General features: G+C 50.7%; 1 protein-coding gene across 1 annotated transcript in view; it reads left to right on the top strand.

Annotated features, from left to right (window-relative positions):
• heatr5b (HEAT repeat containing 5B) overlaps window positions 1–27,556 on the top strand; it is a 128,057-nt gene that overhangs the window by 97,345 nt on the left and 3,156 nt on the right. The window contains exons 27-34 of the mRNA XM_072498484.1: window positions 122–301; window positions 1,480–1,714; window positions 4,334–4,582; window positions 5,220–5,347; window positions 7,250–7,394; window positions 8,131–8,400; window positions 16,823–17,047; window positions 18,347–18,498. Of these exons, the coding sequence (XP_072354585.1) occupies window positions 122–301; window positions 1,480–1,714; window positions 4,334–4,582; window positions 5,220–5,347; window positions 7,250–7,394; window positions 8,131–8,400; window positions 16,823–17,047; window positions 18,347–18,498 (1,584 nt within the window). The remainder of the gene's footprint in view (window positions 1–121; window positions 302–1,479; window positions 1,715–4,333; window positions 4,583–5,219; window positions 5,348–7,249; window positions 7,395–8,130; window positions 8,401–16,822; window positions 17,048–18,346; window positions 18,499–27,556) is intronic.

Raw genomic sequence — 27,556 nt, 5'->3', positions numbered from 1 at the left:
TCAGGACTTTAACGGCTCTATATGAATTCAAATAGTTGCTGTTTTTCAAAGTTGGTTGATGCGTTAAAATTGTTCTCACTATCTTTACATGGGAATTGATTCTGGTTTCTGTCTGTTGCAGGTTTGCAGCACCTGGATTGGAAGTGGGGTGGTTAGTGACCTGAATGATCTGCGCAGAGTTCACAATCTGTTGGTATCATCTTTAGACAAGATGCAATCTGGAAAGGGCTCTCTGAGCCAACTGTACAGTGAGAGTGCTACCACAATGGAGAAGTTGGCTGTGCTTAAAGCTTGGGCAGAGGTAAACTTACAGAGGTTACCATAGTATATGGATTAAAACAAATTCAGCAGAATAAATGTCTAAGTGCAACGGTGATTCCTTTCTGACCTGCCCTTCCCATGCTGGGGACTCAGACCCACAGATGCCCTCATCTCTGCAGTACCTCGCGCATTTAACATTGGCAGTTGATTATTTGACTGCAGAGTGCATGTCTGCCAAAGCAATTCTGCCCTGAAACCAAACTTGTTTTCCAGTGGGATTTTGTACAAAGCTACCAGGAGCTAGAGCCCTGGCTGATTTTGTTAAATGCCACACCCCGATAGTAATAATAATAATAATTGCTTATTGTCACAAGTAGGCTTCAATGAAGTTACTGTGAAAAGCCCCTAGTTGCCACATTCCGGCACCTGTTCGGGAGGCTGGGACAGGAATTGAACCCGCGCTGCTGCCTTGTTCTGCATTACAAGCCAGCTGTTTAGCCCACTGTGCTAAACCAGCCCCTAGTAGAATCAATTGTCTGTCTGTGTTCATTGGTAGCAGAAATCGCCTGTTTAAATAACTGCAGCTTCTGTATTGAGCCTAAAACATACTGGAATATTCGCTGTGTTGGCTGCTTAACTCATGCAGTGTGAGCTTTATTCTTCCATTGTGACCTTAATCCCTGCAACAATCAGACCCTTTGCTTTGGCAGCCTATCTCCCAATAGAAGGTAGCAGTGACCGAATAGTTCATTGTTGAAAGTGTGCACAGTGGATTGCTTTGACAGCTGTTTATTAATAAACTCACATCCATTGTGTCCAGATCAATCGTGTTGCACAGTTTCTCATTATACAGTCATCTCAGTAACCTTGTAATCTCAGTAAAGTGTGGTATGTGGGTTCGTGAATTGAAGCTACAATGTTGTATCCCTATTTCTGCCCTCTGCACCCTTTGAATGCAGCTGCTCAGTGGGATCTTGGGATTATATTTGTATATCACCCTGAGTGACGAGATACCCCGTCACAATCCAGCCACCTTCATATCTTTTTCCCAATCCTGTATTTTTATAACTAGGGTTAACCTGGAAGAATCATTTCCCACTTCTGTCTGTTTTATCCAAGCACCGGCACATCGAGTAAAGTTGAACAAATGGATTTATGATCTGAGAACGCTATTATTCCCCTTTTATTCAACCCGACGCTTGTCTTTCATCTCTCCAGGTCTACATTGTAGCTATGAAAACCAAGAAGGAAGCAGAGACCAAGCCGGTGACACCTCTGAAGAATAAGGATGACGATAATGGTTTCAGTGCCGTGGATGAGCTCCCTCCAGATAGCTTGATTACATTAGTTCAGCCGGAATTACCTATTCTGAGCCGTCTCTGGCTCGCTGCGCTGAAGGACTATGCTCTTTTAACTCTGCCAGCTGAATTTGCCAGCCAATTGCCATCTGATGGTAAGTACTGTGCTGTACTGTGCCCTGCCCTTGGTTCTGTTGAGTTTTACATTGTTTTGTTAACGCTCTCATTCAGATCTAGTTGTCAGTGAACTGCAGATTTTGGCCTTGAGTCAGCCCAGAATCCATGCGAACAAGTTGTTACAACAAAAGTCCGTGGCCATGCCTCTACCTATTTCCTTAACTGCCTCTTCTCTAACCGTCCGAGATCTCTGTCTTCCTCTAATTCTTCTCTCTTGCACATCCCCAATTTTTATCGTTTCATCGTCGGGGGCAGCACGGTAGCACACGTGGCTAGCACTGTGGCTTCACAGCGCCAGGGTCCCAGGTTCGATTCCCCGCTGGGTCACTGTCTGTGCAGAGTCTGCACGTTCTCCCCGTGTCTGCGTGGGTTTCCTCCCACAGTCCAAAGATGTGCATGTTAGGTGGATTGGCCATGCTAAATTGCCCTTAGTGTCCAAAAAGGTTAGGAGAGGGGTTATTGGGTTATGGGGATAGTGTGGAAGTGAGGGCTTAAGTGCAGACTCGATGGGCCAAATGGCCTCCTTCTGCACTGTATGTTTTTGTGTATCATTGGCGGCTGTGCCTTTACCTGCCAAGGCCCTAACCCCTGGAATTCTTATCCTCTTCCTCTCTCTATCTTGCCCCCTTGAAGATACTCCATAAAACTTGCCTCTTTTGCTCTTTATCAGACAAATGTTATCTGAAGCACCATGGGACATTTTGCTACATTAAAAGTACCCCTTTATGGATGCATATTGTCTGTTTCTCAAACCTAGATTGTACCTGGGTATTATTGGTATCTTTCAATATGTTTAACACAGAGAGGCTACAGTGTACTTTTAACTTGTTTATACCAGGTGCAGTTACTGCACAATGGTAAGTGGCCACATAGTACTTTTATTATAGTTTTGTGAACTTTGAACCATTTTATTTTGCTATCATTGAAACTTTGTCAATCAAAAATGCTTTCAGTTTTGTCATATCTGTTCACCAGTCTAGTCACTTGGCAACCTTATATATTGTGAAGGAGTTTTCCAGAACTTGTCCAGGTGTGTTATCAGCACCAAATTGACTGACTGGTTTCCTCATCTGAAGTTTGTAAACTCCTGCGGCTAGCCATGCATGACTTACAAAATATATCCAGAATATGGGTGGATGTGATTTAGGGGCTGGTTTAGCACACTGGGCTAAATCACGGGGCAGCACGGTAGCATTGTGGATAGCACAATTGCTTCGCAGCTCCAGGGTCCCAGGTTCGATTCCGGCTTGGGTCACTGCCTGTGCGGAGTCTGCACGTCCTCCCAGTGTGTGCGTGGGTTTCCTCCGGGTGCTCCGGTTTCCTCCCACAGTCCAAAGATGTGCAGGTTAGGTGGATTGGCCATGCTAAATTGCCCTTAGTGTCCAAAATTGCCCTTAGTGTTGGGTGGGGTTACTGGGTTATGGGGATAGGGTGGAGGTATGGACCTTGGGTAGGGTGCTCTTTCCAAGAGCCGGTGCAGACTCGATGGGCCGAATGGCCTCCTTCTGCACTGTAAATTCTATGAAATCGCTGGCTTTTAAAACAGACCAAGGCAGGCTAGCAGCACGGTTCGATTCCCGTACCAGCCTCCCCGAACAGGCGTCGGAATGTGGCGTCTAGGGGCTTTTCACAGTAACTTCATTTGAAGCCTACTTGTGACAATAAGTGATTTTCATTTCATTTAACTGTGATAAGATTAGGCACAATGGCAGTGGTTAGCACTGCTGCCTCACAGTGCCAGGAGCCCGTGTTCAATTCTGGCCTTGGGTGGCTGTCTGTGTGGCGTTTGCATGTTCTCCCCCTGTCTATGTGGGTTTCCTCCAGGTGCTCCGGTTTCCTCCCACAAAGATGTCCAAGTTAAGTGAATTGACCATGTTCATTGCTCAGGGTTATGGGGATAGGGCGAGAGAGTGAGCCTTGATAGAGTGCTCTTTCGGAGGGTCAGAGCAGACTCCATGGGCCAAATGGCCTCCTTCTGCCTGTAGGGATTCTATTCTATGGATTATTAGGTCAAAGAGAACCCACGTTTGACTCCTCAAATGGTGTTTGAAGAGTGAAGGATCATTAAGCCTTGGGACCTCTGTTGTTGCCCTTGAGTACATTTTTTCTCTGAGATAGAGAGTTGATGAAAACAATAAGTCAAGAGTTTATTAATGTGCTGGCCAACAACTGGTGGCAAGAAAACTGACTTCATGAATTACCACAAACTGCTGGCTGTAATGCGCTTCTCCACCGTGTTAACCGTGTGAAGACAGCATCTGACCCTGGCCCTCCTTATCAGTGAAATGAAATTGCTACATTTGCACATTAATTGCCCATTAAATGTGGCTTTCTTTTCAGCTGTCTAAGCTCTGAACTCTGGAATTTCCTTCATAAACTTCTCCATCTCTCTTTAAGATGCTCTATAGAGCCTACCTCTTTGGTCACTAATTGATCACACCTCCTTGTATCTTTCTCTATAGCTTGGCATCAAATTTGGTTTCATTACACTCCTTGTGCAGTGCTTTGGGTTGTTTTCCTACATTGAAGGCACTGTATCATTGTGAGTTGTTCTGATACATGGTGCATGTTTTGGTTGACAGTGTACTTTGTTACAGGAGGTGCCTTCTATACACCAGAAACAATCGACAGTGCAAGGCTGCACTACCGTACTTCTTGGGCCCCAATCTTGCATGCAGTGGCGCTTTGGCTGAACAGCACAGGATTCACTATTGCATATGAGACAACGGGTCTGCCAGTTCACAGTGGGCCCAAGATCCAAACGGCTACCTTCCCAGGTCAAACATCTGGATCTTCAAGCAAAACTCTGCAGGAGATCAACACAGACCGACTCCAACTTATTTTTGGTAAGTGAATGCATTCAGGGTGATGCACAATTTCACATCAAATCTATATCTTTAGTTCATCTAGATATATAATCATCAAATGATGCAGGAGGTCATTCATTCAGTCCATTGTGCTTATGTCAGCTCTTTGATAGGCTATTCAGTTAACCCCACTCCCCCTGTACTTTGCTAATTTCCCTGAAAATGTTTTTCCTTCAGTTATATATCCAGTTCTCTTTTGGAAGTTACTGCAATATTGAATGTGCTTTCATCACCCTTTCAAACATTACTTTCCAGATCATAACAATTTGGCACTTAAAGTAATTCCTCCTCATCTCCTTACCCTGCTTCTTTGGCCAATTACCTTGAAACTATATCCTTTGATTATACACCATCCTGCCAGTAGAAAAAAAGTTCTTATTTACTCTGTCGAATTACTTTATTTTGAACACCTCTGTTAACTTTCCCCGTAACATTCTCTGCTCGAGGGAGAATAATCCCAGCTTCTCGTGCATCTGCATATAACTGAAGTCCCTCCTTCTTGGTACCATTCCAGTAAATCCTCTGTACGCTTACCGAGAACTCGATTTTCACATTTTTCTTTGTACATTTAAGGAAACTGAGCCCAAGAGAAAGGATTTGGTTCTTGTGTTTACAGGTATCAGTATTGAGTTCCTATGCTCTCCTCGGCCTGAGAATCCCCTGGATCATGTCACGTCTTGCCTGAAAGCTCTTCACACTTTGCTGGACTCTCCCTGTGTTAGAACGTACATCGGAGGAGATCAGGTATAGTGTTAATGCGTAACTTATCGTCGATTCACTAAGTTGCCACTTGTGTGCAGTGGGAGACAGCTAATTTTGAACTGAATTATGGTACATTTTTTGTGTTGTCAACCTTAGGTCACTGGGACCTGGATTGAGACTAACAACCTCACAGCCCTTAGAACAGGTGAAAAAAGAGTTGTGTTTTAGAATCTGGTTTACATTCCAACACAAGCCGTGCAGGTCAAAGAGCCTAAATATCACCCAACTAAGAACCCATAACCAGAGTGCTTAAAAGAGATGACATATTGCATGACTTTATTGACTGCAGTTTAATGTTTTGACACCATTTTTTTCCCCGTGGTATGTACAGTTGAAGCAGTATGGGCCACCCTACAACAACCATGTGCATTTTTACACCATCTTTAATGTAGTAAAACATCCCAGAGCACTTCACAGAAGCACTATCAAACTAAATTTGACACCAAACTAAAGGAAAAGATATTGTCAGCTTTAACTGACTAAAAACTTGGTCAAAGAGATTTTGAGGAGGATGCTAAAGGAGGAAAAAAAACACAATACTGGAGAAGTGGAGAGGTTTAGCGGGAAGATTGAAGAGCTTGGGGGCTAGACAGCTCTAGGTACAAGCAGCAATGTTTAATAATAATCTTTATTGTCACAAGTAAGCTTACATTAACACTGCAATGAAGTTACTGTGAAAAGCCCCTAGTCTCAACATTCCAGCGCCTATTTGGGTTCACTGAGTGAGAATTCAGAATGCCCAAATTACCTAACAGCATGTTTTTCGGGACTAGTGAGAGGAAACTGCCGCACCCGGAGGAAACCCACGCAGACATGGGGGGAACGTGCAGACTCCGCACAGACAGTGACCCAGCCGGGAATCTAACCTGGGACCCTGGTGCTGTGAAGCCACAGTGCTAACCACTGTGCTACCGTGCTGCCTTGGGGTGAAGGAAGTGGGGGAATGCACAGGAGGCTCAAGGTGAAGGAACAGGAGAGTCCTTGTAGGGTTGTAAACTGAAGGAGGCTACAGAGCTCCTAACTACTCTAACCCAACATATTAACGTTGATGGACCTATGGTTTAAGTTAATGTTTGTCAAGGGGCAGAAAAGCATAAAACCAAAAATGGGTCAATCATCAGAATAAGTTTATTAATAGAATATCTAATTTCTCACCTGTACTTCAGAGCAGTTCCAAATCAGTAAAAGTCAAGATCCCCTCCATCCATGACCAGATGCTTTAGGTGAGAGACCAATTCCAAAGAGTCCTGTGTTAGCCCTTGCTGCGAGAGGAGAATAAGTCAGTAATAACTCCATTCCCCATTCAGTATCACGGTATTCTTTATAGTTATTCAAATTCAACCTATATGCAAGATATTGTGCAGTGAAGAACGTATCAATTATCAGGATTTTCACAGACAACAGTCATTGATAAAAGGGTCTTCCAGCTCCGCTTTCTTCAATCTTACTCACTGCAAGGAATTCAACAGCTTTTTTTGATGGTATTGGGTTTATTTACAGAACACCTTCAAATAAAGCTATCAAACAATCCAAAAGTGCCATTGCACCTTTTTAAATAGGCTTTGGTTTGATGTCTAATTCAAAAGACAGTCCCTCCCACAGTGCAGCAGTCTCTCAGTACTGCACTGGGAGTGTCAGACTGGATTTTGTGCTCAAGCTTCTGAGGGGGAACTTGAACGTCAAATTTCTGATACGGAAGTGGGAATGATGCTCACTGAGCCACAACTGACATCTGAACTCTTTGGAAATATGATGACTTGGTAACCCTTCCACCCAAAATCTGATAACGTGAGCACAGCGGATCTCCTGATGGCTCTGAACTGGAATCACATTCACCAGCTGTGGTTTTGTTTCAAATAAAATCTTCCTTTGGTTCTGTTACAGCTGCTCGCAGTTGAGCTTTTTAATGTGTTACATCGCCTTTTACTAACTTGTGGGCCTCCCTCTGTTCAACGACAAGTGACTATGGTTGTACAGCAGACGATCCGAGCTGCTCAAGTTCATCTTCAAGGACTGGTGAATAATTGCGGTACGTTGCACAGAAATAATAGCTAGTTCTATCACCTACCCAATAAAAAGTGTGATGCGGTCTATCCTGTGGATGTTGAAAGGGTCAGTGTTATGGATGCAGCTCTAGATTAGACCAAGATTTGTACGTATGCTTCCTGCCCAAGTTTCTGATGTGTGTTCCTGCAGGCAAAGTCCTCATCAGGAGTTCAACTCGGTAATATTACAAGTTTTGCCATGTTTCATACTCAGGATGAGAAAAGGCAGATGGATCCACATGCTTCAGTGTCTTTCTTGCAGGAAAATTTGAACATAATCAAATTGCTTATTCCTGACACTTATAAACTAAAATTCACTCCTAAAACTTGCTAATAAGTAGGAGCATGAATCAGCCACATGACCTTCAAGCTCACTCAGTAAGATCATCTTCTACCTGGACTCCACTTTCCCTGCCCGATCCCTGTAAACCATAATTTCCACCGTCTCCAAAAACCTATTCATTTCAGTCTTGCATATACTCACCAATTGAGTATCTAGTCCTCAACTTTCAAAGATTCACAACCTCTTTACGTCAGAAGGTTCTCTTCATCTCAGTTCTAAATCGCCTCATCCTGAGAATGTGATCCTTGGTGCTAGACTCATCAACCAAGAGAAGCAAGCTCTCCACGTCTACCCTGTCAAACCCTCATTATTCTTTCTCATTTTTTGTCAAATATTGTGTTTCTGATTTGTTTAAAGTAAACATCATTGTTTTCCAGATGACAAACCGTCTGAGGAGGACCCGCTGACCACTTTAGGAGAAGGAGGGAAAACCGGTGGCCTGATTCCTGGCAAATCCGTCATTTTTGCCGCTCTGGAGCTGCTCATGTTCATTCTGGTACGACACCTCCCACAACTGAATCCGAAAGTGACAGACTCTCCTAGTCATATTCTCAGCAAGACACAGCCATTGTCAGAAGAGAGTGCCCAGCTTGTAGCTGTCAGTGTTTCTATCCTGGCTGACTTACCATCACTTTGCTCTCCAACAGGTAAGAGTGGCTTCTAAACCAAGGACTAAATTTGCACTATTTAATGCACAGAATGCTCCTGCAATGGCTAGTCAGCAAGATGAATGAATTTGATTTGCACATTGTCATGTCTCACTGTTTCCCACTGACCTGTTGATAATAACTGGTTCCCTATGTTTAGTCTTAAATTTAATTTAGTTAAATTTTACTTAGGTAGAATCCCATTGAGACCGCAGCTGAGCAACAGACCATTCTCCCGACTGGTCGATGCTTGTGTTTGTGCTCCACACAAGTCTCCTCCCACCCCTCTTCATCTCACCTGTCCTTCTGTTCCTTTTTCCCTTTTATAGTTGCCACAACTACCCCTTGTAGTACTGAGTTCCATATTTTCACTACTCTTGGTAAAGAAGCTTCTCTTGCATTCTCTGTTGAGTTTATTATCCTACATTTATCTAGTTTTGAATTCCCCCACAAGCATACACATTTTCTCTGTATCTATCCTATTAAACTCTCATAATTTTCAAGACCTCTCTCAGGCCACCCCTCAGCTTTCCCTTGTCTAGAGCAAGAAATCCCAGCTTGTTCAATCAATCCTGATAGGTCTAACCCCTCAGTTCTGGTATCAAAGTTGTAAATCATTCTTGCACCCTCTCCAGAGCAGAGCATACCTCTATCCTTTTTTTAGAAAATGGAGAGCAGAACCGTGACGTACAGTGCTCCACATGGGGTTCAAAGAACACTTGTTCCATACAGGAATCGAACTTGCTCCACAAAGGACTCTGCTCTGCTATCATTTATAAACCCATCAGGTTATAATGCAGTGGATGTTTGTGGTTTGTAACACAGAGCTACACAGCAAGGCTGACTCAAGGGGCGTCATTCTCCGACCCCCCGCCGGGTCGGAGAATGGCCGTTGGCCGCCGTGAATCCCGCCCCCGCCGAAGTCTCCGAAGGGAGAAAAGTCGGCGGGGCGTTAATGGCGCCGCTGCCGCGGAGAATGTCACGGGTCTGCGCAAGGCAGCCGATTTTCGGCCTGCCGATATTCTCCCTTCCGGATGGGCCGAAGTCCCGTCGACGTGATGACCGTTCACGTCGACGTGAATCAAACCTCCTTTTCATCGGCGTGACCTGGTGCTCCAGGCTCACGCCGACCAGCGAGGAGGTGAGTGACGGCCTGGGGGGTTGGCTCTGGGCAGGAAATGGCGTGGCCGCAGACTGATTGCGCGAGGAGAGGTGTGTCTCGGCGTGTGTGTGTGTGTGTGTGTGTGTGTGTGTGTGTGTGTGTGTGTGTGTGTGTGTGTGTGTGTGTGTGTGTGTGTGTGTGTGTGTGTGTGTGTGTGTGTGTGTGTGTGTGTGTGTGTGTGTGTGGTGGTTAGAGTAGGCTGGGCTCCGGGGGAGTGCCGGGAGGGGGTCCGTGTTGGGGGGGGGGGGGTCCATGCCGAGGAGGGTGATGGGAGGGCAAATGAGTTGGTCCACCTGGCCAGATGCCAGCCTCCAACAGTTGGACCCATGCGGTCCATGCCACCTGGCTGGGGGGAGGAGGGGATATGGGCAATGATGACATGTCGTCGTTCCCCTCCCCCCACCAGGCCGTCATGTTTTCAGACCATCCAGCGATGTTGGCCGCCGTGGTGGCAGCCGCTCATGTCTATGTTGCCCTGGATGAGGAGGAGGAGCGTGCCAGAGAGGCGGCGCAGGCTGCCGAAGAGGGGCAGGCGGCAGCCGCCCAGGCTGGAGGGACACCTGACCGACAGGACGAGGAGGGGGAGGAGGACGTCGCGGCCCCACGGCAACGGAGGCACCCGAGGGCGCCCCGGCAGTCATACCAGGACCTCACGGACCGGGAATGCAGGAGGAGACTCCGGATGAGCCGGGAAACCGTGGCACACATCTGCCACCTGCTGGCACACCTGTCACCGCGTGGCACTGGCGGGGGACACCCTCTCCCCGTGTCCGTCAAGGTTATGGTGGCCCTGAACTTTTATGCAACGGGGTCATTCCAGGCACCGAGTGGGGACCTGTCCGGCATATCGCAGACATCGGTGCACCGGTGCATCCGGGCAGTGACAGATGCCCTTTATGCCATGGCGCACCGCTACATCCGCTTCCCCGTGGACCGGGCCAGCCAAGATGCCCGGGCCGTGGGCTTCTCTGCCGTTGCCGGGTTCCCCATGGTCCAGGGCGCGATCGATGGGATGCACGTCGCCGTGCGGCCACCTGCAGATAACAGGGCCGTGTTCACTAATAGGAAGGGGACCTATTCGATGAACGTACAGGTGGTCTGCGACCACCGCATGATGATCCTGCACGTCTGCGCCCGTCACCCAGGCAGTGTACACGACTCATTCGTGTTGTCGCGGTCATCCATCCCCGGCATGTACGAGGGACGCCATCCCCGGCTGAGGGGCTGGTTGCTGGGCGACAGGGGCTACCCATTGCGATCGTGGCTGATGACGCCTATACGGAGGCCACGCAATGAGGCGGAGAACCGCTACAATGATGCCCATGTAGCGACAAGGGGAGTGATCGAGAGGTGCTTTGGCGTGCTGAAGATGCGTTTCAGGTGCCTGGACCTCTCTGGGGGCGCCCTCCAGTATCGGTCAGATAGGGTCGGCCGCATCATTGTGGTGTGCTGCGTCCTGCACAACATAGCCCAGCAGAGGGGCGATGTGCCCCAGGCAGGCCGATCCACCGGCGGCACAACGGGCCTGGCTCACCCAGTTGCGGGTGGACGCGTGTCTATCGCAGGCCATGGAGGATGATGACAACACGCCCTGCGATGAGCTCCTGGCTCTACATCGTTGGACTATGTCTGACCCATGGCCACAGTACCACCATCCACCCGGACCATCCCTGCATGCGGCTGTGACACTGCAGCGCACGGTCCCGTCCTCTGCCCGGGGGATGTTGATGGCGGCCCAGGGAGAAGGGGGCAGACTCACCTGGGGCTGAGGTAAGACCACCCATCACACACACACTTGCGCTCAACGTACATGACACGCCCGCACACTGTGGACAGAGCACAAAGGCAGCTTCGGTAGGTGTAACATTGACTTTAATAACCAAAGGAGTTCATGCACGTGCCCTAGCCCCTAAAACTCATCTGTGCCCTGCACCCGTGCCAACTTACTCAGTGTCTAATTGTTTGGCCTTACAGGCCCTTTGACTACGTCTACGTGGTTCCCCAGACGGTACAGCAGAACTGGAGGTGGACTCCTGTGATTCCTGCCCTCTGACACTGGATCCCTTTGGCGGCCGTTTCCTGGGGCGTCCTGGCCTAGATGGGCCAGGCTGCGGCCCGGGCGACTGGGATGGCGAGCTGCCAGCCTGTCCTGCCCGTTGCCCACCCGATGCACCTGGGACGGAAGGGGGGGGAGTCCGAGGTGTCGCGGTGTACCGGCGCCTCCCCTACAGAGGGAGCCGGGACGGACCACACCACCTCCTCCTCCCTCGGTGTGCCCGATGGCCCCCAGGCCTCTACATGGGTGGGGGATACGAACGGACTGGCCATCCGACGCGCCCCCGACATCTGGCGCTGCCAGTCCTGGAGGCCCGTGCTGGTATCGACAGGGGTCTGCAGGTTTGCAGCCATGGAGCCCAGGGGGTTGTCAAACCCTGTCTGTGACAGTGCGACGCCGGCTCGCACATGGCCACTGGCGCCGATGCCCTCAGCGATGGCCTGCAGAGACTGGGCCATGGCCTGCAGAGACTGGGCCATGGCCTGCTGAGACTGGGCCATGGCCTGCTGAGACTGGGCTATGGCGTTGAGCGCCTCTGCCATCTGGCACTGGCTCATGGCCTCCTGTGAGAGGGCAGCCATTTCCTGGGCCACAGACGCCGCCTGCACGGAAGGCCCCAGGCCTCGCAAACCGTTCCCCATGTCTGACACCGTCGCACCCATTGCCTCCACCGCGGACGCCACCCGTGCGGTGTCAGCCTGGGTGGCACGCATGACCGGGACCACTCCCAGCTCCTGGACGCGGGTGGACTCCTCCACCTGCGACCGCAGCCGCCGCAAGCCACCCGTCACCCTATTCGCTCGTCTCCGTGTCGGTGGTTGCATCGGATCTATGTGTGGGTGTGGTAACTGCAGGAACCCGGGATCCATCTGGGCGGCAGATGTTCGCTTGGCCTGGGCTGCCCTCCGACCGCCCGGTCCCTCTGCTGCTCCTACCTCCACCTGCTGTACCGGGACGGCTGTGTTGTGCGCACCAGTGAGTGTACCAGACGCCTCATCACTAAAGTGCCCAACCGTGGTGAGTGTTTCTGCGATGGTGGAGGGTGTTGGTGACAGCAGTGGCGTTGTGTCGTGCTCTTCGTCCCACTCTGACTCCATGGCACTTTGGGGTGGGGGTTCGTCTCCACCCATCCACTCTGAGTCACTGTCCGGTATTTCGTCTTCCCGGGTAGGGGTGTCCCGGGTAGTGCTGTCCCGGGTAGTGCTGTCCCGGGTAGTGCTGTCCCGGGTAGTGCTGTCCCGGGTAGTGCTGTCCCGGGTAGTGCTGTCCCGGGTAGTGCTGTCCCGGGTAGTGCTGTCCCGGGTAGGGGTGTCCCGGGTAGTGCTGTCCCGGATAGTGGTGTCCCGGGTAGTGGTGTCCTGGCTCGGATGTGACGGGGGCCTGTGGCTGCCCCCCTCATCGCTGGGTGGTCGCTCCCGCACGTGACGGGGGTGTCGCCTCCCGTGGTGTGCGAGGGGCATCCTGCAGGCGTCGCATGCTGGAGGGTCCGGGTCTCTCCGTCTCCCGTGGTCTCCGAGGGGCATCCTGCGGGCGTCGCATGCTGGAGGGTCCGGGTATCTCCATCTCCCGTGGTCTCCGAGGGGCATCCTGCGGGCGTCGCATGCTGGAGGGTCCGGGTCTCTCCGTCTCCCGTGGTCTCCGAGGGGCATCCTGCGGGCGTCGCATGCTGGAGGGTGCGGGTCTCTCCGTCTCCCGTGGTCTCCGAGGGGCATCCTGCGGGCGTCGCATGCTGGAGGGTGCGGGTCTCTCCGTCTCCTGTGGTCTCCGAGGGGCATCCTGCGGGCGGTGTGCATCTGTGGGGATGGATGCCTGGACGTTTGGTCCTGCGATACACAATGAAGCATGCATGGTTAGACATCAGGCAGTGATCAGGTGATACGGGAGAGGGGGATATAGGGGAGGGGGGATATGGGGACGGGCTGTTGGTGGCTCACTTGCTCGTGGGCCCCCGACCTCTGCATCAGCAACCTCCCGGTCCTCAGGTCCGCCAGCCAGTTCCAGGGCCCTTTCCTCGTGTACGGTCAGTGGCCTCTCATCAGCGGGCCCTCCTCCAGTCCTCACATGCTCCCTATTGTTGTGTGCGCGCTTCTCCTGTGGGGGGGGGGGGGTGGGGGGGGGGGGGGGGGGTGGCAGGGGTAAAAGGCAACAGTGTTAGGCAGGCATATGAATGCACGCCATCGGTTGCGCGTGCATTGCAGAGGTTAAGGTTAGGGCTGGATTCACTTGGGGATATGGGGGAGGGGGGGATATGGGGGAGGGGGGATATGGGGGAGGGGGGATATGGGGGAGGCTCACCCTGCCTGCTCTGACGAGGTCGTTCACCTTCTTGTGGCACTGGATGCCTGTCCGTGGTGTCAGGGCCACAGCGGTGACGGCCTCTGCCACTTCCCTCCACAGACGCCGGCTGTGGCGTGGGGCAACTCTGCGGCCGTGCCCGGGATACAGGGCGTCCCTCCTCTGCTCCACCGCGTCCAGGAGCGCCTCCACATCGCGTGACTCGAACCTCGGGGCTGAGCGATGGCCAGCCATCCAGTCGGGTGTTGCGGTCGGGTGTTCTGGTCGGGTAGGGGGGAGCTGCGCGGCCTTATGAGCCGTCACGCCGTGCAGCGCGTATGACGCTGCACGGCGTGAACCACTGCGCAAGCGCGGATCCCGTTACGTCGCTGCTAGCCCATTTCGGGCCGGAGACTATCGTCCCATTTTTATGACGTGACGCAAGTGGGATTTGCGCCGTTTTTTGCGCCGGCGGACTTTCCACCGATAACGGAGAATTTCGCCCAAGATCTTGGAATGTAGCATGCTGAGTAGAGTTATTTGTTGGGTCAGTTTGCTGGGGCAGGGAGCACAGCCAATTGAAGAGCTTGAACCTATCTAATTGGCACTGAAGATGAGAAAGGGAAATTTTAACTCTGTTCTCTGGTTCCGTCCTCAAACTGTGGTGCAAAAAAAATCATCTCTGTTGACTGAAAGAATTGAGGGACGAAAGCAAGTGTGCAAAGAAAAAGAACTTGCATTTATACCATTGCCTTTCATGATCTGAAGATGTCTTAAGGCATTTCTGAAGTGTAGTTGTATGTAGGAAAAACAGCAGCCAATTTACGCACAGTGAGCTCCCACAAACAGCAATGAGATGCTGACCAATTAATCTATTCTTTACTGATGTGGTTTAAGGGATAAATGCTGGCTGGGAAACCAAGGATCGTAACCGTGTTCTTTCTCGAATCGTGCCATATCGAGTTCACTTGAGACCAGATAGGTCTCTGTTTAACATCTCATAAGAACTACGAGCAGGAGGAGGCCATCTGGCCCCCTCGTGCCTGCTCCGCCATTCAATAGGATCATGGCTGATCTTTTTGTGGACTCCGCTCCACTTACACTTGGAGGCCAATTCACTGAGTGTCTTTAAGACAGAGATAGATAGGTTCTTGATTAATAAGGGGATCAGGGGTTATGGGAGAAGGCAGGAGAATGGGGATGAGAAAATATCAGCCGTGATTGAATGGCGGAGCAGACTCGATGGGCCGAGTGGCCTAATTCTGCTCCTATGTCTTATGGACTTAGCCGGCCGCTCACCAGAGCCCTTAATTTCTTTACTGTCCAAAAATCTATCTATCTTTGCCTTAAAGACATTTAGCGAGGTAGCCTCAACTGCTTCACTAGGCAGGGAATTCCACAGATTCACAACCCTTTGAGTAAAGAAGTTTCTCCTCAACTCAGTCCTAAATCTGCTCCCCCTTATTTTGAGGCTATGCCCCCTAGTTCTAATTTCACACACCTCTCATCTGAAATAGGGAGATGGTTTTTTTTTTTTTCGTTCATGGGACATGGGCATCACAGACCGTGCCTGCATTTATTGCCCCTTGAAGGGACAGTTAAGAGTCAACCACATTGCTGTGAGTCTGGAGTCACATGTAGGCCAGACCAGGTAAGGATGGCAGATTTCCTTCCCTAAAGGACATTAGTGAACCAGATGGGTTTTTACGACAATTGACAATGGTTTCAAAGAACATAGAAAAGCACAGGAACAGGCCCTTCAGCCCTCCAAGCCTGTGCCGATCATGATGCCCTAACTAAAAACAAAGCCTTCTGCCCTTACTCTGCCCGTATCCCTCTATTTCCACCCTATTCATGTACCCATCCCGATGCCTCTTAAATGTTGCTATTGTGCCTGCTTCCACCACATCCCCTGGCTGCATGTTCCAGGCACCGACCAGTCTCTGTGTGACAAACTTAAAGAAGCAAAGAAAAGTACAGCACATGGTCAGCATTAGACTTTTTATCATTCCAGATTTTTATTGAATTCAAATTTTACCATCTGCAGTGGCGGGATTTGAACCCAGGTCCCCAGAGCATTACTCTGGGTCTCTGGTTTCGCAGTCCAGTGACAATACCACTATGCCAATCCCTCCCCTAGTCGTACTGGCATTGTCATTGCACTAGTAATCCAGAGACCTAGGATAATGCTCTGGTGCTGGTTTAAACTAGTGGGGCATGAAACCACAATCCTCTGACTGAAAGGTGATTGTGGTGCACAATGAGCCATAGCTGTCACTAAAATTTGGCCAAGTTGAGTGGTCGATGAATAAAATCTTTTAAAGGTGATAGTTCTGTGTAGAGATCTTGTCAGATTGTCTGACTTACGACATGAAATTCTACCAGATGTCCTCTTTTGAGAAAGGGAAGAAAAGTGAGGGCATGCTACCTTAAAAGGTACTTAGTTTAAAGTCACATTTGGAGAGCACTTTGTCTCTTACTCATTTAAATTGCGGAACAATTTCAGCAGGGCTTCAAACTAAGGATGGTGGTTGTTAGTGTTTTCCGTTTGATTCAAGTTACTCAGTTATTAACCCATGGTATACTTGTGAGGATGTCTGTTCATCATTTTATTAACTTTTGGTGTCTCTGTCTAATTTTACTCGATAGAATATTACATTTAATATCGTCCAATATGCACAAATGTTTACAACATACAGGAGAACGCTGTTCAGCCCACAATTTCTGTGTTGATGTAAGCACTCCAGCTAGACCTGTGTACCTTTATGCTATTTACCTGCTCCTTCCTGTTGTCTAGATATAGTTTCCCTTTCAATTCAGTTCTCTGTTGAAGATGTGACAGAGCCTGCCTTGGTCACTTGTGGTAAAATATCCAATTTTCTTTATAATCGATACCTGCTAATGGCTTGCATTTGGTTCAATTTTCACAGGAAGTATGACAGTACTACCTACAATCCTTTACCTGATCACTGGTGTGCTGAGAGAAACGGCGGTGAGGTTGGCTGATAACCACTTGTCACTGCCAGTCAGTGCTGCATTGCAGGGGATCAAAACTATCATCACTTCTCCACTAGCCAAATCGGATCAAATCCAGAAGCAGTGGAAAGATCTTGTCTGCAGCTCTCTGGCTTCCATCTTGGAATATTCCAAACCAGGTAGGGCACTTCAAAGTGCAGCCAAATGTTTGGTGGTCAGTCTTTAATAAACACCATTAATCTTAGTTCCTGCTGCCTGGTCTGGTACAGTTATCTGAGAACCATGGCTCTCTTTCGTCACCCGCTGTGGCCAGTGAAGGGGGACTGCTTTTTACAATGGGTAATCCAACATTCAAGGCCACTCACATTCTTCAGCAGCTGGTGTCTCACCTGCAGCCAGGGACGAAGATATGGAAGAAGTCTGTGTTTCAGATATAGGGAAAATAGTGTGTCAAGACCCCGCACACATAATCCCAATGATTTGAAGAGATTAGGAATCCTGTTTGATGATGTGCATCATTAGATTCATGCATTGGGACCCTGGGATCCGGATTGGTGGTGAGGGCACACTGGGATCCGGATTGGTGGTGAGGGCACACTGGGATCCGGATTGGTGGTGAGGGCACACTGGGATCCAGATTGGTGGTGAGGGCACACTGGGATCCGGATTGGTGGTGAGAGCACACTGGGATCCGGATTGGTGGTGAGGGCACACTGGGATCCGGATTGATGGTGAGGGCACACTGGGATCCGGATTGGTGGTGAGGGCACACTGGGTTCCGGATTGATGGTGAGAGCACACTGGGATCCGGATTGGTGGTGAGGGCACACTGGGATCCGGATTGGTGGTGAGGGCACACTGTGATCCGGTTTGGTGGTGAGGGCACACTGGGACCCGGATTGGTGGTGAGGGCACACTGGGATCCGGATTGATGGTGAGGGCACACTGGGATCCAGATTGGTGGTGAGGGCACACTGGGATCCGGATTGGTGGTGAGGGCACACTGGTATCCGGATTGGTGGTGAGGGCACACTGGGATCCGAATTGGTGGTGAGGGCACACTGGGATCCGGATTGGTGGTGAGGGCACACTGGGATCCGGATTGGTGGTGAGGGCACACTGGGTTCCGGATTGGTGGTGAGGGCACACTGGGATCCGGATTGGTGGTGAGGGCACACTGGGATCCGGATTGGTGGTGAGGGCACACTGGGATCCGGATTGGTGGTGAGGGCACACTGGGTTCCGGATTGGTGGTGAGGGCACACTGGGATCCGGATTGGTGGTGAGGGCACACTGGGTTCCGGATTGGTGGTGAGGGCACACTGGGATCCGGATTGGTGCTGAGGGCACACTGGGTTCCGGATTGATGATCTTGGCTCACAAACTCTTGCCCTGAAGTTTAGTGCACGTGTGAGTTGGCAGCCATGCCCTGTGCTAATTCTGTAATGGCCTCCACTCAGCTCTTCTCTCTCTTTTAGATGACTCGAAGCCAAGCATGGATGAAGTGAGCATGCTCACAGCGATTACCCTCTTCCTGCTCTCTGGCAGTAACGAGATAGTGGGGATTTCCTCTCTCCAGAATTGTTGCATTGAGAGATTCGGAAGTGCTTTAAATTCCAGAGACCCCTGGGTAAGAAGATTGTGTCTTAATCACAGCACTAAGTTTAAGAAATGGAAGTTGAGATTCATCTCAGCCTGCGAAAAGCAATAATTGGACCAGGGAGTGTTTCCATCAGGATAGCTTGTCTTCCCTCTCGCTCCATGGTCACCTCTCCCCAGCCTGCAAACACCTTTGTACTTTCTTGCTTCTTGTGCTGCACCTCCGTGAGTGTGCCTGCCAGCACAGTCCCAGCTTCCATATGTATACTGAGGATGGCCAGCTTCACCTGATGTCCCCTACCCCTCTGTTCTGGGATATCACTGTACTGTCTGACCACTATCCCAAAGTCCTGACAAGGGTGAGCTAAAACCTGTTGCTTCTGAACCCCAGAAAAGCCAACTCTGTTATCCAGTTCCCACTGGAAGCTTCATGCCCTTGTTGCCTTTTTTACTTGCTATAAATATGGCAGCCAATAAGATTGCCCTTCTTTTATCTAGATAGTGATATGATATGCTCTCAGAGTCGCCAGGTATCAAATGAAACCGCCACAAGGTTCAACCGGGTATCGATCAAAGAGCCAAACACCAGTTAGTTGATCAATGGTACTTTATTTACACACAAGATTAGCTTACACGTGCAACATAAACACTACGCGTTAAACTACACCTAACAACTATGACAATCTGTACTTAACTTCAGGCACCCGGCTTAGGTCAGAGGAACAGTGGCTGTTGTTCGGATCTGGATCTACTGGGTCTGGAGAAGTAACTGCTGCTCAGCTGGGCTCATCCGTCTGGTAGCGGGCGTTGTACTTGAACTTGCTTCTGGTGGTGCTGCAATTGGAGGTGGACGTTGCCGGAGCGCCAGGTCCAAAAGAGGTCAAACACATGGCAGTGTCTCTCTTTATCCTTGGGGAGTTCCGTTCTCTTTTGGGCAGTCCTTAGGTTTGGACCCCATTAATTGGGCAGTTCAAGATCACTGTCTTCAATCTGAGCCAATAAAGGGGCGGGTGCCTTGATGGCTGGGCGTGTCCTAAGCGGTCATTGACCCTGTTGTTTTTTTTTTATTCTCCTTTTTCACGTTTTCTCCCACATTTACACCCATCAACAATAAACAATAATCAACAAGATATGTCAATCCCCATAATAACAACGATCCCCCCCCCCCCCCAAGTCTCCAGCTCCTCCCGTCCAATGCCTCTTGTAAACTTCCTCCTCCCAACCTCGGTTCCCTCCCCCCAACTTTCCACCCCGGCTAGACCACTCGGACCCCGTTCTGCCAGGCTCTGATGGCCGCAGCCCCTCCCCCCACCTCACTCCCGTTCACTGGCCGGCTTAAACCGGCCAGCATGGAGGCCCCCGCCCGGGTCCCTTTTTCCCTTGCCCCGCCATAGGAAAGCCCAAGGATCCCCTTTTAGCACCCAAACCCCGCATATCCACCTACACCCCAAAGAGCCCTCCTTTCGAGAGAAAGTCCCGTCCCTTCCCTTGTCCAAATATATGCAACATTGGCTCCTTTAGCCTCTACAACAACGCGCAGTGATACAAAAAAAAGAAGAAAATACAGTCATGAGGTTACATCGGCACATGACCATTCCTCAATTTGTCAGTTCTGCCACAGTCCTTCTGCCTTCGCAAACTCCTCCGCTGCTTCCACCGTTCCAAAATAAAAGTCCCTGAGCTTGTAAGTCACCCTCAGCTTCGCTGGATATACAATGCCGCACTGCACCTTGCCAATGTACAGTGCCCTCTTCACCCGGTTGAAGGCAGCCCGCCTCTTCGCCAGCTCCACCGTAAAGTCCTGGGATACACGTATACCAGCTCCAGCCCACTGCACCACCCGCTTCTGTTTGGCCCAGCTCAGGACCTTCTCCTTCACACTGTACCTACGGAAGCACAGAGTCACTGCCCTTGGCGGCTCACTCGCCTTTGGTACAGGCCTCCACGACCGATGAGCCCGATCCAGTTCATATCGGGTGGGGTCCTCCCCCTCCCCCAGTAGTTTTGCCAGCATCGCGAAAAATTACTCAGTCGGCTTCGGTCCTTCAACTCCTTCGGGCAGCCCCACGACCCTCAAATTCTGTCGCCTGGATCTGTTTTCCAGATCTTCCATTTTTCCTCTCAGATTCTTGTTCGTGTCCATCACCTTCCGCATCTCCTTCCCCATCGAAGCAAGTTGATCACCGTGCTGCAATACCGTCTCCTCCACTTCCTTCAGCGCCTCCCCTTGCTCTCGCACATCCGCCACTACGCTCGCCACCGCTGTCTTCACCGGGGAAACCGCCCCCTCCACCAGCGCATTCAAAACCTCTCTCATCTCCTTCCTCACCATCTCCATACATTCCTCAATCTGCGCCAACTGCTTTTGGAATTCCGCAGCCATCACCTTAGTTATTTCTTCAGCCGTAAGCACTGCGGCCTCCCCTGGTGCTCCAGCCTCCATTTTCTTTTTTGACCCCGCGGTGACCTTTCCCCTCTCCAACGGACTTTCACTCTTTTTTCCCGGCCGTTTTTTTGGTGATTTTCAACATCCTTCTTCTCCTTGCGCTATCCCCCAACTTTTACTGCAGTCGCTGGCCCTAGGACCGGGCATTACTCCGCGAAAATGCCGTTCCCGAACGGGAGCCCTCCAATGTGCGGCTGCCTCCCGCCCGCCGTCACCGGAAGTCCTCCGTTGATCCTGTTGTTAATGCTTCCTGAGTAAAGGGAGTGGCGCCGAAATGTCTGGGATTGTATCGGTTACCTGATTATCAATCCTTTGTCATACGGAGATGGGCCATCAAAATGCTAATCGGTTGGGGGTTTCGATGCTGTCTGGAGTCTTTGCTCACAAATATACATTCAGGCTCTGTGCCTGCCTGAATCTTGCATTGTCCACGTTTCCCTTTAGGCTTTGCGCACGTCCATGTTTCCTGTTGTAAGTGGCCATCCCAGATGGGTACACCCTCCTGCTCTGCTAAGGAAGAAGCAGGTCAAACCCAGCCTCTCCGCCCAGGAGCCAGGCCTCTCCAACCCCAAGTGGGATAATCACGTTTGCAACTGATATGGTTTGAGCAACCTGCTCATTTTGTTTTTGTGAAACCTCTTGGAAAATCTCTTTGCTGCAATTTTTCCCACAGGAAACGGGAAGATAATACTTGTGTTATGTGTCCTTTGGCATTGGATAGGAGGGAGGGACATGCAGCTTTAAAGGAATAATTTGGGGTGGGGGGGGGGAATATATACTGGATTAACCTGGCATGAACTAATTCCAGGCTGTTTAACTTTGGTGAATTTGGCGATTATATATTTACAACAACAAATACCTCACCCATTCCTAATATTACTGTTAGGAACAGAGGGAGGCTATTCAGCCCCTCGAGCCTGCCATGCTATTTCATTAGTTCATGGCTAATCTGCATCTCAAATCCATTTACCTGCCTTTGCTTCATAGCCTTTGATTATCTTACTCAATGTAAATCTATCGCCATTAACCTTAAGAATCTTAATTAATTACCTCCCACACAGACTTTTACGGAGAAAATAATAGATTTCCACTGTCAAAATGTGTTGTGATTTTAATCCCAAACAGTTGAGCTCTACCCTTAAAGTTATGTCCTTTTGATCTGGATTCCCCCACCAGAGAAAAATCTTCTTTTTTAAAGTATATTTTATTCAAGTTTTTTGGCCAAACATAACAATACGTAGTGTTTCTTTTACACAACAATAAAGCAATATAAATAACCGTGGCCAGTTTTAAACAAATAAATAAGTAATATATAAACAAAAACAAAAAACAAAACTAAATGGCAACTGCCTTGTCCAAAATAAATACTCTCCAAAAATACAATCCAATGTACAATTACATATACCAAATACCTATACATATACAATAACATCCCTGAGTGTCCGTCCGATTCCTCCCCTCCCCCCTGGGTTGCTGCTGTTATCTACTTCTTTTCCATTCCCTCTATCTTTCTGTGAGGTAGTCGACGAACGGTTGCCACCGCCTGGTGAACCCCTGAGCCGAACCCCTTAACACGAACTTAATCCGTTCTAACTTTATGAACCCTGCCATATCGTTTATCCAGGTCTCCACCCCCGGGGGTTTGGCTTCCTTCCACATTAACAATATCCTGCGCCGGGCTACAAGGGACGCAAAGGCCAACACGTCAGCCTCTCTCACCTCCTGCACTCCCGGCTCTTCTGCAACCCCAAATATAGCCAACCCCCAGCTTGGTTCGACCCGGACCCCCACCACCTTCGAAAGCACCTTTGCCACCCCCACCCAGAACCCCTGTAGTGCCGGGCATGACCAGAACATGTGGGTGTGATTCGCTGGGCCTCTCGAGCATCTCGCACACCTATCCTCTACCCCAAAAAATTTACGAAGCCGTGCTCCAGTCATATGCGCCCTGTGTAGCACCTTAAATTGTATCAGGCTTAGCCTTGCACACGAGGACGATGAGTTTACCGTACGTAGGGCATCAGCCCACAGCCCCTCCTCAATCTCCTCCCCCAGTTCTTCTTCCGATTTCCCTTTCAGCTCATCTACCATGATCTCCCCCTCGTCCCTCATCTCCCTGTATATGTCCGCCACCTTACCGTCCCCCACCCATGTCTCTGAGATCACTCTATCCTGCACTTCCTGCGTCGGGAGCTGCGGGAATTCCCTCACCTGTTGCCTCGCAAAAGCCCTCAATTGCGTATACCGAAATCCATTCCCTTGGGGCAACCCATATTTCTCCGTCAGCGCTCCCAGACTCGCAAACGTCCCATCTACAAAGAGATCTCTTAATTGTACTACCCCAGCTCTTTGCCATGCTCCAAATCCCCCATCCATTCTCCCCGGAACGAACCTATGATTGTTTCTTATTGGGGACCGCACCGAAGCTCCCGTCCCTCCCCTATGCCGTCTCCACTGCCCCCAAATTTTCAATGTAGCCACCGCCACCGGGCTTGTGGTGTATTTCTTTGGTGAGAACGGCAACGGCGCCGTCACCATTGCTTGCAGGCTAGTCCCCCTGCAGGACGCTCTCTCTAATCTCTTCCACGCCGCTCCCTCCCCTTCTCCCATCCACTTACACACCATTGAAACATTGGCGGCCCAGTAGTACTCACTTAGGCTCGGTAGTGCCAGCCCCCACCTGTCCCTACTACGCTGCATGAATCCCCGCCTCACTCTCGGGGTCTTCCCAGCCCACACAAAACTCATAATGCTCTTCTCAATTCTTTTGAAAAAAGCCTTCGTGATCACCACCGGGAGGCACTGGAACACGAAAAGGAATCTCGGGAGGACCACCATTTTAACCGCCTGCACCCTACCTGCCAATGACAGGGACACCATGTCCCATCTCTTGAAATCCTCCTCCATCTGTTCCACCAGCCGTGTTAAATTAAGCCTATGTAATGTACCCCAATTCTTGGCTATCTGGATCCCCAGGTACCGGAAGTCCCTAGTTACCTTCCTCAACGGTAAATCCTCTATCTCTCTGCTCTGCTCCCCCGGATGCACCACAAATAACTCACTTTTCCCCATGTTCAGTTTATACCCTGAAAAATCCCCAAACTCCCCAAGTTGCATTATCTCTGGCATCCCCTCCGCCGGGTCCGCCACATATAGCAACAAATCATCCGCATACAGAGATACCCCGTGTTATTCTCCCCCCCCTAAGTACTCCCCTCCACTTCCTGGAACCCCTCAGTGCCATGGCCAGGGGTTCAATCGCCAATGCAAACAATAACGGGGACAGAGGACATCCCTGCCTCGTCCCTCTATGGAGCCGAAAATAGTCAGACCCCAGTCCATTCGTGACCGCGCTCGCCATCGGGGCCCTATACAGCAACTGTACCCACCTGATATACCCGTCCCCAAAGCCAAATCTCCTCAACACCTCCCACAAATAATCCCACTCCATTCTATCAAATGCTTTCTCGGCATCCATCGCCACCACTATCTCCGTTTCCCCCTCTGTTGGGGGCATCATCATTACCCCTAGCAGCCTCCGTATATTTGTATTTAGCTGTCTCCCCTTCACAAACCCAGTTTGGTCCTCATGGACCACCCCCGGGACACAATTCTCTATCCTCATTGCCATTACCTTGGCCAGAATCTTAGCATCCACATTCAGGAGGGAAATGGGCCTGTATGACCCCCATTGCAGCGGGTCTTTTTCCTTCTTTAGGAGGAGCGATATCGTTGCCTCTGACATAGTCGGGGGCAGCTGCCCCCTTTCCCTCGCCTCATTAAAGGTTCCCATCAGTAGCGGGGCCAGCAAGTCCAAATATTTCTTATAGAATTCAACTGGGACTCCGTCTGGTCCCGGGGCCTTCCCCGCCTGCATGCTTCCAATCCCTTTCACTACTTCCTCCGTCTCAATCTGTGCTCCCAGCCCCACTCTCTCCTGTTCCTCCACCTTAGGAAATTCCAGCTGATCCAGAAAGCACATCATTCTCTCCTTCCCGTCCGGGGGCTGCGCTTCATATAATCTTTCATAAAATGCCTTGAACACTCCATTCACTCTCTCCGCTCCCCGCTCCATCTCTCCCTCCTCATCTCTCACCCCCCCTATCTCCCTCGCTGCTCCCCTTTTCCTCAGTTGGTGGGCCAACAACCTACTCGCCTTCTCCCCGTATTCGTACTGTACACCCTGTGCCTTCCTCCATTGTGCCTCTGCCTTACCCATAGTCAACAAGTCAAATTCTACATGTAGCCTTTGCCTTTCCCTGTATAGTCCCTCCTCCGGTGCCTCCGCGTATTGTCTGTCCACCCTCAGAAGTTCTTTCAACAACCGCTCCCTTTCCCTACCCTCCTGCTTTCCTTTATGTGCCCTAATAGATATCAGCTCCCCTCTAACCACTGCCTTCAGTGCCTCCCAGACCGCTCCCACCTGTACCTCCCCATTATCATTAAGTTCCAAGTACCTTTCAATACACCCCCTCACCCTTAAACACACACCCTCATCTGCCAATAATCCCATGTCCATTCTCCAGGGTGGAAACTGTTGTTTTTCTTCCCCTATCTCCAGGTCCACCCAGTGTGGAGCATGATCCGAGATGGCTATAGCCGTGTACTCCATCCCCGTCACCTTTGGGATCAGTGCCCTTCCCAAAACAAAAAAATCTATTCATGAAAATACTTTATGTACATAGGAGAAAAACGAAAACTCCTTACTCCTAGGTCTACTAAATCTCCAGGGATCTACTCCTCCCATCTGCACCATAAAATCCTTAAGCACCCTAGCTGCAGCCGGCCTCCTTCCAGTCCTGGACCTCGATCTGTCCAGCCCTGGGCCCAGCACCGTATTAAAGTCTCCACCCATTACCAACTTCCCCACTTCTAGGTCCGGGATTCGTCCTAACATACGCCTCATAAAATTGGCATCATCCCAGTTCGGGGCATACACGTTCACTAATACCACCGCCTCCCCTTGCAGTTTGCCACTCACCATCACGTATCTGCCCCCACTATCCGCCACTATAGTCTTTGCCTCAAACATTACCCGCTTCCCCACTAGTATGGCCACCTCCCTGTTTTTTGCATCTAGCCCCGAATGAAACACCTGCCCCACCCATCCTTTGCGAAGTCTAACCTGGTCTGTCAGCTTCAGATGCGCCTCCTGAAGCATAACCACATCTGCCTTAAGTTTCTTTAGGTGTGCGAGTACCCGTGCCCTCTTAATCGGCCCGTTCAGCCCTCTCACATTCCACGTGATCAACCGGGTTGGGGGGCTCTTTACCCCCCCCCTTTGACGACTAGCCATTTCCTTTTTCAATCCAGCTCCTCATCCGGTTCCCCACGTAGCTGTATCCCCCCCCCAGGCGGCGCACCCCCGCCCCGACCCCCCCCTCCCATACCAGCTCCCTCTTCTCCCCAGCAGCAGCAACCCAGTTAACCCCCCCCCCCCCCCCCCCCGCTAGATCCCAAGCTAGCGTAATTGCACCCCCCATGTTGCTCCCAGAAGTCAGCAAACTCTGGCCGACCTCGGCTTCCCCCCGTGACCTCGGCTCACACTGTGCGAGGCCCCCTCCTTCCTGCTTCCCTGTTCCCGCCATGATTACCATAGCGCGGGAACAAAGCCCGCGCTACCCCTTTTGGCCCCGCCCCCAATGGCCGGCGCCCACAGCTCCTCATCCTCCCTCACCCCCATGGGAAAGAGAGAGAAGTTACAGGGTCACAGGTTAACAACCTGGGAAGTCCTCTCTTCCCCCTTTTCCCCCTTCTTCCCACAAATTCACCCCCCCCCCCACTTTTGTCCCAAACGTTCTTTTTCTGGCCCGCTCACTCCAGCTTCTCCTCGACAATAAATGTCCACGCCTCGTCTGCCGTTTCGAAATAGTGGTGTTTCCCTAGATGTGTGACCCACAGTCTTGCCGGTTGCAACATTCCGAATTTGACCTTCCTTTTATGCAACACCACCTTGGCCCGATTAAAGCTTGCCCTCCTTCTCGCCACCTCCGCACTCCAATCTTGATACACGTGGATCACCGCATTCTCCCACCTACTGTTCCGAGTTTTCTTGGCCCATCTGAGGACCATCTCTCTGTCCTTGTATCGGAGAAATCTCACAACTATTGCTCGAGGAATTTCCCCAGCCCTCGGTCTTCGCGCCATAACCCGATAGGCTCCCTCCACCTCCAGCGGACCCATCGGGGCCTCCGATCCCATTAACGAATGCAGCATCGTGCTCACATATGCCCCGACGTCCGCCCCTTCTGCACCTTCGGGAAGACCAAGAATCCTTAAGTTCTTCCTCCTCGCATTGTTCTCCAGCACCTCCAGCCTTTCCACACATCTTTTGTGTTGTGCCTCGTGGATCTCCGTTTTCACCACCAGGCCCTGTATGTCGTCCTCATTCTCAGCAGCCTTTGCCTTCACGACCCGAAGCTCCTGTTCCTGGGTCTTTTGCTCCTCCTTTAGCCCCTCAATCGCTTGTAATATCGGGGCCAACAGCTCCTTCTTCTTCTCCTTTTTGAGTTCATCTACGCAACGCCGCAGGAACTCTTGCTGGTCAGGGCCCCATATTAAACTGCCTCCCTCCGACGCCAGCTTGCTTTGTGCCTGCCTTCCAGGCCGCTGCTCTTGAGGATCCACCGCAATCCGGCTACTT

Source organism: Scyliorhinus torazame, chromosome 4 (assembly GCF_047496885.1).
Source record: "Scyliorhinus torazame isolate Kashiwa2021f chromosome 4, sScyTor2.1, whole genome shotgun sequence".
NCBI lineage: Eukaryota > Metazoa > Chordata > Chondrichthyes > Carcharhiniformes > Scyliorhinidae > Scyliorhinus > Scyliorhinus torazame.
The sequence above is the reverse complement of the archived record's forward strand: the minus strand, read 5'-3'. Positions and strand labels throughout refer to the sequence as shown.